The sequence below is a fragment of the Coregonus clupeaformis genome, chromosome 11, assembly GCF_020615455.1.
Source record: "Coregonus clupeaformis isolate EN_2021a chromosome 11, ASM2061545v1, whole genome shotgun sequence".
Taxonomy (NCBI): Eukaryota; Metazoa; Chordata; class Actinopteri; order Salmoniformes; family Salmonidae; genus Coregonus; species Coregonus clupeaformis.
The window spans coordinates 34,186,058-34,198,868 of NC_059202.1; the positions used below are offsets into that span (position 1 = coordinate 34,186,058).

The 12,811-nt window shown below is 43.1% G+C and overlaps 1 protein-coding gene across 1 annotated transcript in view; it reads left to right on the top strand.

Moving 5' to 3' along the window:
- LOC121576834 (ankyrin repeat domain-containing protein 13C) overlaps positions 1 to 12,811 on the top strand; it is a 64,347-nt gene that overhangs the window by 47,244 nt on the left and 4,292 nt on the right. The window contains exon 9 of the mRNA XM_041890362.2: positions 8,815 to 8,976. Coding sequence (XP_041746296.1) covers positions 8,815 to 8,976 — 162 coding nt within the window. The remainder of the gene's footprint in view (positions 1 to 8,814; positions 8,977 to 12,811) is intronic.

Consider the following 12,811-nt stretch of genomic DNA (forward strand, 5'->3'; position numbering starts at 1 on the left):
AATTTATACATCTCTGTCTCGCTCTCCGTCTAATACTAAAACATATCTTTCTCAAAATTAGGGCTGTGGCGATCATGACATTTTGTCAGCCGGTGATTGTCAAGCAAATAACTGCCGGTCTCACGGTAATTGACCGTTAATGAACATAAACACATTTAGCATCTCCTGGCTTCCACACATAGCCTACAAGCCACTGATGCAGACCTTTGGAACATCTACATTTAAAAAAGTCTAATAAATCCATTTAATATAGCCTACACCACCACAATAAATTCATTATTTATTTCAGACAGGTCTAAAGAAAATGTAGTTTATTTCAGAAGAACACAATAGCATACTCTGAGTTGTCCTTATGTTAGGCCCTGATCTGGCAATGCCATATGGCTGTAGGCTACTCTAGTTCATTTAGCAGACAAAGATTTGCTTTGAATTCCATGGCATTATTTTATAGTATGAAGAATACAATTGAACATAGCTGTATAAAATAGATAGGATATTTTCTCCAAACGATTTCTGAGTGCGTGCGCACATGCGGCTATTCTGTGTTGACCGGTTAACAAAGAAACAGGTCCTCCTATATGCTTGATTTGGAGTTATTTATGCAACTTTAGTTGTGATACAAACGTTGGGTAAATTTAGATTTTTAATACATTCTAAGACTGCATGTGACTCTAATGATGATTTGAAAAAAGTTGCATGAACGGCATACTCTTTGCTTTGGTTCTTGTGCAGGCTGCACACACTTCATCAGTCTCTCATTCACATTTTGACAAGCACTTAATAATGCCTGGAATTACCCGGCGGCATCGCCCTTGTGTGGCCGTAATGCCCCCTAAAAAAATCCATGCCTTTTGCAGCCAGTGGCCAATTCTTATTAGCCAATGCCCGTCACGTGATCGGGTCCTTCTCACAGGCATCTCAGCTTCCATGTAGACTAAAAGTGAAGACCGACACATCAGCGACGGAACTGCGCGTGTCCTTTTTATTGAATTCCGAGGCGCATATTGAAGATGTTAAAAGAACTGTCCACATTTAGTTTTTGTCAGCCAACAAGCCAACTAGGCCTTATTTTATTTATTTATTTTTATTTCACCTTTATTTAACCAGGTAAGCCAGTTGAGAACAAGTTCTCATTTACAACTGCGACCTGGCCAAGATAAAGCAAAGCAGTGTGAAAAAAAACAACAACAACACAGAGTTACATATGGAATAAACAAAACGTACAGTCAATAACACAATAGAAAATCTATATAAAGTGTGTGCAAATGTAGTAAGTTATGGAGGTAAGGCAATAAATAGGCCATAGTGCAAAATAATTAAAATGTAGTATTAACACTGGAGTGATAGATGTGCAGAAGATGATGTGCAAATAGAGATACTGGGGTGCAAATGAGCAAAATAAATAACAATGTAAATAACAATATGGGGATGAGGTAGTTGGGTGGGCTAATTACAGATGGGCTGTGTACAGGTGCAGTGATCGGTAAGCTGCTCTGACAACTGATGCTTAAAGATAGTGAGGGAGATACAGTGGGGAGAACAAGTATTTGATACACTGCCGATTTTGCAGGTTTTCCTACTTACAAAGCATGTAGAGGTCTGTAATTTTTATCATAGGTACACTTCAACTGTGAGAGGCGGAATCTAAAATCAATAAAATCACATTGTATGATTTTTAAGTAATTAATTTGCATTTTATTGCATGACATAAGTATTTGATACATCAGAAAAGCAGAACTTAATATTTGGTACAGAAACCTTTGTTTGCAATTACAGAGATCATATGTTTCCTGTAGGTCTTGACCAGGTTTGCACACACTGCAGCAGGGATTTTGGCCCACTCCTCCATACAGAAATTCTCCAGATCCTTCAGGTTTCGGGGCTGTCGCTGGGCAATACGGACTTTCAGCTCCCTCCAAAGATTTTCTATTGGGTTCAGGTCTGGACACTGGCTAGGCCACTCCAGGACCTTGAGATGCTTCTTACGGAGCCACTCCATAGTTGCCCTGGCTGTGTGTTTCGGGTCGTTGTCATACTGGAAGACCCAGCCACGACCCATCTTCAATGCTCTTACTGAGGGAAGGAGGTTGTTGGCCAAGATCTCGCAATACATGGCCCCATCCATCCTCCCCTCAATACGGTGCAGTCGTCCTGTCCCCTTTGCAGAAAAGCATCCCCAAAGAATGATGTTTCCACCTCCATGCTTCATGGTTGGGATGGTGTTCTTGGGGTTGTACTCATCCTTCTTCTTCCTCCAAACACGGCGAGTGGAGTTTAGACCAAAAAGCTATATTTATGTCTCATCAGACCACATGACCTTCTCCCATTCCTCCTCTGGATCATCCAGATGGTCATTGGCAAACTTCAGACGGGCCTGGACATGCGCTGGCTTGAGCAGGGGGACCTTGCGTGCGATGCAGGATTTAAATCCATGACGGCGTAGTGTGTTACTAATGGTTTTCTTTGAGACTGTGGTCCCAGCTCTCTTCAGGTCATTGACCAGGTCCTGCCGTGTAGTTCTGGGCTGATCCCTCACCTTCCTCATGATCATTGATGCCCCACGAGGTGAGATCTTGCATGGAGCCCCAGACCGAGGGTGATTGACCGTCATCTTGAACTTCTTCCATTTTCTAATAATTGCGCCAACAGTTGTTGCCTTCTCACCAAGCTGCTTGCCTATTGTCCTGTAGCCCATCCCAGCCCTGTGCAGGTCTACAATTTTATCCCTGTTGTCCTTACACAGCTCTCTGGTCTTGGCCATTGTGGAGAGGTTGGAGTCTGTTTGATTGAGTGTGTGGACAGGTGTCTTTTATACAGGTAACAAATTCAAACAGGTGCAGTTAATACAGGTAATGAGTGGAGAACAGGAGAGCTTCTTAAAGAAAAACTAACAGGTCTGTGAGAGCCGGAATTCTTACTGGTTGGTAGGTGATCAAATATTTATGTCATGCAATAAAATGCTAAGTAATTACTTAAAAATCATACAATGTGATTTTCTAGATTTTTGTTTTAGATTCCGTCTCTCACAGTTGAAGTGTACCTATGATACAAATTACAGACCTCTACATGCTTTGTAAGTAGGAAAACCTGCAAAATCGGCAGTGTATCAAATACTTGTTCTCCCCACTGTAAGTGTCTCCAGCTTCAGAGATTTTTGCAGTTCGTTCCAGTCATTTGCAGCAGAGAACTGGAAGGAATGGCGACCAAAGGAGGTGTTGGCTTTGGGGATGACCAGTGAGATATACCTACTGGAACGCATACTACGGGTGGGTGTTGCTATGGTGACCAATGAGCTAAGATAAGGCGGGGATTTGCCTAGAAGGGATTTATAGATGACAAGGGATTTATAGATGACCTGGAGCCAGTGGGTTTGGCGACGAATATGTAGTGAGGGCCAGCCAACGAGAGCGTACAGGTCACAATGGTGGGTAGTATATGGGGCTTTGGTGACAAAACGGATGGCACTGTGATAGACTACATCCAATTTGCTGAGTAGAGTGTTGGAAGCTATTTTGTAAATGACATCGCCGAAGTCAAGGATCGGTAGGATAGTCAGTTTTACAAGGGCATGTTTAGCAGCATGAGTGAAGGAGGCTTTGTTGGGAAATAGGAAGCCGATTCTAGATTTAACTTTGGATTGGAGATGCTTAATGTGAGTCTGGAAGAAGAGTTTACAGTGTAACCAGACACCTACGTATTTGTAGTTGTCCACATATTCTAAGTCAGAGCCGCCGAGAGTAGTGATTCTAGTCGGGCAGGCGGGTGCAAGCAGTGTTCGATTGAAGAGCATGCATTTAGTTTTACAAGCGTTTAAGAGTAGTTGGAGGCCACGGAAGGAGTGTTGTATGGCATTGAAGCTTGTTTGGAGGTTTGTTAACACAGTGTCCAATGAAGGGCCAGATGTATACAAAATGGTGTCATCTGCGTAGAGGTGGATCTGAGAGTCACCAGCAGCAAGAGCGACATCATTGATATACACAGAGAATAGAGTCGGCACGAGAATTGAACCCTGTGGCACCCCCATAGACTGCCAGAGGTCCAGACAACATGCCCTCTGATTTGACACATTGAACTCTATCTGAGAAGTAGTTGGTGAACCAGGCGAGGCAGTCATTTGAGAAACCAAGGCTATTTAGTCTGCCAATAAGAATGCGGTGATTGACAGAGTCAAAAGCCTTGGCCAGGTCAATGAAGACGGCTGCACAGTACTTTCTTTCATAGATCGCGGTTATTATATCGTTTAGGACCTTGAGCGTGGCTGAGGTACACCCATGACCAGCTCGGAAACCAGATAGTATAGCGGAGAAGGTACGGTGGGATTCTAAATGGTCGGTGATCTGTTTGTTAACTTGGCTTTCAAATACTTTCGAAAGGCAGGGCAGGATGGATATAGGTCTGTAACAGTTTGGATCTAGAGTGTCACCCCCTTTGAAGAGGGGGGATGACCGCGGCAGCTTTCCAATCTCTGGGGATCTCAGACGATACGAAAGAGAGGTTGAACAGGCTGGTGATAGGAGTTGTGACAATTTCGGCAGCTAATTTTAGAAAGAAATGGTCCAGATTGTCTAGCCCAGCTGATTTGTAGGGGTCCAGATTTTGCAGCTCTTTCAGAACATCAGCTATCTGAATTTGGGTGAAGGAGAAGGGGGGGGGCATGGGCAAGTTGCAACGGAGGGTGCAGAGCTGGTGGCCGGGGTATGGGTAGCCAGGTGGAAAGCATGGCAAGCCGTAGCAAAATGCTTGTTGACATTTTTGATTATCGTAGATTTATCGGTAGTGACAGTGTTTCCTAGCCTCAGTGCAGTGGGCAGTTGGGAGGAGGTGCTCTTATTCTCCATGGACTTTACAGTGTCCCAAAACTTTTTGGAGTTAGTGCTACAGGATGCACATTTCTGTTTGAAAAAGTTAGCCTTTGCTTTCCTTTTTTTTTTTTTTTTTTTTCTGGGGGGGGGATGGATCAGCTTATAGATAGATTGTAACTTCTATCAATGTAATTGTGTGCATCACTTCCAATCCCCCATTTTTTAAATATATATACTCCCCTTTATTACTTTTCAACCCCGCCATCCTTTCCCTACTTGGAGTAAATTAGTGAACAACAATGCCCAGGCCTCTACTTCCGGCCTATACTTACTATCTACACCTTATGGACACAGTCAATTTTACAATAATTCTATTATATTTGTTTAGTTTTTTTTGTTTTTGCTCCTGAACTACTTCTATTCTCAACCTCTCCGATCATTTTCATGATGTCCATCCGGTTTGCTTCTATATGCCATATCTTTCTAACTGTGCTCTTTCCCAAAAGCTCCCAACATACAACCTATATACTTATTATGGACACACTTACATTATTAGCTACCTTTGTTATTATTTGTTGTTATTTGTTATTAGTCCCATCCTTCAACTCCATTCAATACCTCCCATCTATCTCTTAACACCATCCATATAGGATTTCTATTTGCCATATATATTTCAATCGTACTGTGATGCTTTACAAAAGTTCTGAACCTTTCTATTCTCATTGCTTCTACAGGTTGTGAATTAAAAATATACATTTTTGCTAAAGTATTATTATATTATTGATCGATTTACTATGACTTTTCAGATCACCCAGTAATGCTATCTGCAAGGTTAGCTCCAGGTAAATATTGCAATCCTTTAGCCATTCCTGGACCTGTGTCCAAAAACAAGCTACAAATGGACAGTACCAAAACAAATGATCTAATGATTCTGTCTCTTCACAGCAAAATCTGTAGAGCTGGGAAGATTGTATCCCCCATATAAATAACATTCTATTGGTAGCAAGAATTTTATATAATAATTTAAATTGAAAGATTCAAATTTTTGAATCCGGTGTCGATTTGCGTGTCAGTTCATAAACACTATACCATGGGATCAGTACGTCAAATCTCTTCCCAACTATTTTGCAATCTATATGGGACGGCTGTCAATCCTTTGGTCCTTAAGTGAAACTGATATACTTTTTTATTTATCACAGTTTTCCTTAACCAATTATGTTCTTTAATGCAAGGCCGACAGACAAGTTCCTTACTTTCTCCCCCTTCCACTTTCCTCTTCCACTTTTGCGGTAAGGCTGCAATTATTTGGTTGTAATTTTGAGTAGAGCAGACATTTCCATATGTTTTTGTTAGCTGCATGTGCGACATAACTCCACCAGTCCTACCGATGATATCATTTACGAAGATTATACCTTTTTTAAACATTCTATCAAAAAATAAAGTTTTTTTGTCAATTAGTATATTTGAATTTAACCACAATATTTATTGTTTTTGCTTTCCTAACTGATTTTGTATATTGATTACTGACTTCCCTGAAAAGTTGCATATCGCGGGGGCTGTTCGATGCTAATGCCGTACGCCACAGGATGTTTTTGTGCTGGTCAAGGGCAGTCAAGTCTGGGGTGAACCAGGGGCTATATCTGTTCTTAGTTCTGAATTTTTTTAATGGGGCATGCTTATTTAAGATGGAGAGGAAAGCACTGTTAAAGAACAACCAGGCATCCTCTACTGACGGAATGAGGTCAATATCCATCAAGGATACCCGGGCCAGGTCAATTAGAAAGGCCTGCTCGCTGAAGTGTTTTAGGGAGCGTTTGACAGTGATGAGGGGTGGTCGTTTGACCCATTACGGACGCAGGCAATGAGGCAGTGATCGCTGAGATCCTGGTTAAAGACAGCGGAGGTGTATTTAGAGGGTAAATTAGTCAGGATGATATCTATGAGGGTGCCCATGTTAACGGATTTAGGGTTGTACCTGGGAGGTTCCTTGGTAATTTGTGTGAGATTGAGGGCATCTAGTTTATATTGTAGGACGGCCGGGGAACTAGGCCTAACGAACAGCAAAAGCACTAGCCTATGTCAATCTACTATCCCCATAGTACAAAAGTTGACCTATACTATTGGTCAACTTGTCCTTCTGTGCGAGAAATAAATATTCCTAACTTAGTCTGGAACAGTTGTGGGATACGATAGATCCCAAATGAATACAACCACTCTCATCAAAAAACCTTTTAAAAGCAATGAGGTTGATGCAACAGATCAGAGCGTTTAGCTTAAAATGTTGATAAACTATTAGGCTATTTTTCCACATTATAAGCGCAGCGATGCGCACACTGCAGTAGGCTATAAGCGCAAATGTTCCAAAATGTAATCAATTAGCGGGAAAACACCATTCTCAAAAGTGACCGCAAATGTGATTATGCATGTAATGCTTTATTATAAAGGTGCATTTTTATGGTGAAAATGTTCTTCCCCAAACTTGAAACTCACGCGCCGCCTATGTATGCTAGTTAGGTTCTACACCGGTTATAAAGCTGATTAATGTGCTTAATTCTAAGAAGTTATTTGGCCACTTTAGTTGTGATACAAACCTTATCAAAACATATAGGCCTATGGGCTAGGCTACATGAGGTGTGCGACTGATTTGAAAAAGTTGCAAAAAAAGGCATGTGCTGTTTCTTGCCTTAATGCACACAAGCTGGGCATCCTTCACAAGTGATAATATATCATTCACAAGTGATAGGCTAATTTTCTCACCCATCAGACTATTCTTAATTTAATATTGTCTTTACATATACTAAATAATATATGTGTGAAATTAGTTTTGATTTAGAATGGACCATTATCATGCACCGGTCTCGGAACAGGGGCAGGGCAAAATACATGTCATCTATGCACTTAAATAGTGAATGGAGGACACCTTTCCCATGGGTCATTTTCATGCCAGCCAGGTGGGCTATACTCCTGTTGTAAAGTGAAGCAATATGCTTAATATTTGGAAAGTTGAGAAATAAATATAGTAGGCCTAGCCTGTAGAAAGCTGATAGGATCCTCCTTTTTATAATAGAGGTCATCAAAACTCTGTTTTCTCATACAATTGCATAGCCTATAGAAATGTTGCGCAACATGCTCTCATGAAGTGTTTGATTTGATTTTTGATTACATTTGCATTGATGTCAGAGGGATTAGAGGGACAATAGAGTGCTGAGTACCAGGCAGTTAGCAAGTTTGGTAGGCTACTAATGACCATCAGCAGCATCAGAGCTTGGAGAAGCCTAGTTACCGTGACTAAATGGTGTCACGAGAATTTTGTTATCTCAATGGTTGAACTCAACTATCACTTAAGCTTTGAATAATTCCCAGAGGTTGTAAGGCTCTGGTTAACGAAGAATTAAACAAATTCCCAGTCTTTATTCAGAGAGCGCTCTCCCGCTAAAAACCCACACAGTCTTTTTATATGCGTTCACACAAAGGAACTTGCTCCGCCCACCTTTAGGCGGCCTGTGACTTTCCACAGTATAGAATGTTTAAGTTTAACAGTTTCTAGGTTCCCCCTTCCTATGGAATGTTTGTCTCCAACTGTTTTTACCCCCCTTCCCTGTTAGTGGTTTTATTGTCTTATAACTCTAACACAGTTTACACAGTTATACAGTATCGGGGAGGAATATTATAGTCATTACATTAAACATACAAATTCATCTATCAATGGTCACGTGGAATTTGACTGCGGTCATGACTCGTGACTGCCAGTGTGGCGGTAATACAGTCACCGAACAGCCCTACTCAGAATGTGACCTCTGCTACTCTACAGTACAGTCTTGTTATTCAATGCAGTACAGGATACCCATGTCCCACAACAAAGTTCAAAGGCAACAGAGTAACCAAAACATAGAGGTTGTGTTTGATAAACATCTTGGGAGACTATTATTATTGGGGTATTGCTGTTTGGTTCTGTCTTTTGAAGGGAAATTGGTGACTGAGTTTTTTTTTTTCATGTCCTTTGTCGCTCCAGGAGCGTGTGGGAAATTTCCTGGCAGATTTCTACTCAGTGAACGGGCTGGTGCTGGAGTCACGGAAGCGTCGGGAGCACCTGACCGAGGAGGACATCCTGAGGAACAAAGCCATCATGGAGAGCCTGAGCAAAGGAGGGAACCTCATTGAGCAGAACTACGAGGTGAGCTCCGCCGTGAGGCCCTCTAGCTGCAGAACTATGAGGTGAGCTCCGCCGTGAGGCCCTCTAGCTGCAGATCTATGAGGGGAGTCTCTCTAGCTGCAGAGTACGGGTATACTGTATGGCCACAATGTAAACATTCACCCAACTAAAACATTTAACAATATTTTCACATCCATAACGTTACAGAACTTTTAACTTTTCCTCTTCTCAAACCTTGTTGTGACCCAGAGCTATAGCGCCATGCTGGGCCTCTGTGCTGGCTTGGGTTCGGTCTTTGTCTAGTTTAGCAGTGGGACATCCCAAGTTGGGGCCCTTGGGTGAAGTTCTATGCTGGGGCCTCTAACTGGAATTCTGCTAGGGCCGACTGGTATGATGTCACCTGTTATGGCTGTGTGCTGGGCACTGTGTGCAAAGTGAAGATCCTGTTTGCTTGTACCTTCAGCATAAATGCGAGTCCAGTCCTGAAACTCTCCTCTCCCGCTGTACCTTTGGGGTAGGCCCTCTCAGACCCCACTACTTGCCACTCTTATATCACCATCCTATAGGATCTCCTCTCACTTCCAGTCACTTTTACCAAAACATGTCAATGAGACATGGACCACAAGAGTGTCATGTCTTTTCACTTAGCATACGGCTCTTTTGATATAGAACATGTCGGCATGGTTTATTTGGAAATACTCACTCCTCTTGGGTTTCTTTATAGTTGTATTTGTTTTGGACATACTGTCTGTCGGAATGAAAACGGCCCTTCTAAACCTCGTTTGTGGCATTTTGCCAAGGGAGAACGACTGCCCCTCTCATTGAAGCCATGGAAGTTCAAGGCCGACCGCAGTACTGGAGGTATTGTAAGCAGAAAGCCGGAACCCCCATTATAGTGAATGGGAATTGCTTCTAATACACAGTGCATTCGGAAAGTATTCAGACCCCTTCACCTTTTCCACATTTACGTTACAGCCTTATTCTAAAATGGATTGAATAAAAACATTTCCTCATCAATCTACAACAATACCCCATAATGACGAAGCGAAAACAGCTTTTTATAATTTTTTTGCAAATGTATTAAAAATGAAAAACAGAAATACCTTATTTACATAAGTATTCAGACCCTTTGCTATGAAACTCGAAATTGAGCTCGGGTGCATCCTGTTTCCATTGATCATCCTTGAGATGTTTCTACAACTTGATTGGAGTCCACCTGTGGTAAATTCAATTGATTGGACATGATTTGGAAAGGCACACAGCTGTCTATATAAGGTCCCACAGTTGACAGTGCATGTCAGAGCAAAAACCAAGCTATGAGGTCGAAGGAATTGTCCGTAGAGCTCCGAGACAGGATTGTAACGAGGCACAGATCTGGGGAAGGGTACCAAAAAATATCTGCAGCATTGAAGGTCCCCAAGAACACAGTGGCCTCCATCATTCTTAAATGGAAGAAGTTTGGAACCACCAAGACTCTTCCTAGAGCTAGCCGCCCGGCCAAACAGCAATCGGGGCGGGAGTATGGCCTTGGTCAGGGAGGTGACCAAGAACCCGATGGTCACTCTGACAGAGCTGCAAAGTTCCTCTGTGGAGATGGAAGAAACTTCCAGAAGGAAAACCATCTCTGCAGCACTCCACCAATCAGGCCTTTATGGTAGAGTGGCAAGACGGAAGCCACTCCTCAGTAAAAGGCACATGACAGCCCGCTTGGAGTTTGCCAAAAGGCACCTAAAGGACTCTCAGACCATGAGAAACAAGATTCTCTGGTCTGATGAAACCAAGATTGAACTCTTTGGCCTGAATGCCAAGCGTCATGTCTGGAGGAAACCTGTCACCATCCCTACAGTGAAGCATGGTGGTGGCAGCATCATGCTGTGGGAATGTTTTTCAGCAGCAGGGACTGGGAGACTAGTCAGGATCGAGGGAAAGCTGAACGGAGCAAAGTACAGAGAGATCCTTAATGAAAACCTGCTCCAGCGCGCTCAGGACCTCAGACTGGGGAGAAGGTTCACCTTCCAACAGGACAATGACCCTAAGCACACAGCCAAGACAACGCAGGAGTGGCTTCAAGACAGGTCTCTGAATGTCCTTGAGTGGCCCAGACAGAGCCCGGATTTGAAACCGACCGAACATCTCTGGAGAGACCTGAAAATAGCTGTGCAGCAACGCTCCCCATCCAACCTGACAGAGCTTGAGAGGATCTGCAGAGAAGAATGGGAGAAACTCCCCAAATACAGGTGTGCCAAGCAACAAATTATTTTAAAATCGCACACAGAAGAAGTTATAAGGTCCTCTGTAGCTCAATTGGTAGAGCATGGCGCTTGTAACACCAGGGTAGTGGGTTCGATCCCCGGGACCACCCATATGTAAAAATGTATGCACACATGACTGTAAGTCGCTTTGGATAAAAGCGTCTGCTAAATGGCATATTATTATTATATTATTAATTTAGTTGCTAATGGCAGCCTGCAGTACCCCGGTCGGCCTTCAACTTGAGTTACTCAATGAGAGGGGGCAGCACTGAACTAGCGTGCAACGTCACTTCCTGCACTCAAACTGCACGTTATATCTCCATGAGACGGCATCTTATCCGACTTAATTTGACTTCAATGCGCTATTGAGTCTTCACATAGGCATGAATGGTGTCACATGATTGATGGCTTTGTCCATTCATATCATTTGCATTTTGCCCCACTTCCTCGAGCATGTATACCAGGCACCCCCCTCTAGTGATGGAAGCTAAATTTGGCCCTATAGATAATTTGCTTTGGGAGCCCTTGTCTAAGCACTGCACATAAAGCCTCCAAAAGGGAAGCCATGGCCTCACAAAGCTCAATATATGCTTTTTGGCAGCTCTGTTGTTTTTGTTAGTCCTGTCATGTCGTGAACTGGGTTTTGTGTTGTTGATGTGTCCTGTGGTATTTACTTCCTGTGGTATTGTTGTCCTTGAACTGTGGTGGTAAATGCTTTCAAGCATTTTTTATCTGTTGTTCACATTTTATTTTTTACTGTGTATTAAAACCTGTGAGCATATAGGTCAAGGTCAGCTCAGTATTGAACGGAAAAAAACTGCTTACACACAGTCCTTTGTGCATCCATCCATGTTTGTACAAGTGATTCCCTGCTCAGTGGAAACTGTTTTGCAGAAGTAGGTTGAGGGAAAAATAACATGCCGAGTCCGTCCCAGCACTGACGTCGTCCTCTGTTTACTCCGACGGTGGTGGCATAGCGGGTCAGCGCGGTACCTGGGGACACAGATAGTGGGGGGTTTAAAGCAGGGCTCTGTACTACTGACTAGGTGGATGAAGTCTAAAACCCCTGGTTCCACGGAGCAACGGGGGCGGGGCACGGCCAACAGACTGGAGGCAATGGGGGTGGCGGGAGTGAGAGGCGTGCGAGCCAACAGCAAATGTATCAAAACACTGTGCTCCACTAGGTCCCACAGGGATAATAACATAGTCCAGTTTGAAGTAAAGGGAACCCTATTTGTGAATGATGGGATACTGACTATCATCTGGTGCCAATTATGTCTGTCTTCTCTTGAAGTAGGCCACTGTACATTATGGTGGATACTTCTCAATTCACGTTTCAGAATATCACAGTCACTCATAGTGATGGGTCAGTTAAGGAGAGAGAGTTCAATACTAGTGTGGATGTGTGTGAGTTTGTGCATACGTGCGTATTTGTGGATGTGCGTCGGTTGGTGTTCTCGAGGTTGCCATGGCCACAGTATTAGCAGGATAGTACTATTGTGGAGCCAGGTCTGCTGACCTATGTGAGATAGTAAGCCTGTGTGTGTCCAGGGCCAACTTTTAATGTCCAGAGAGGTGCAAGGTGCTGGTGACAAGCCACGTGT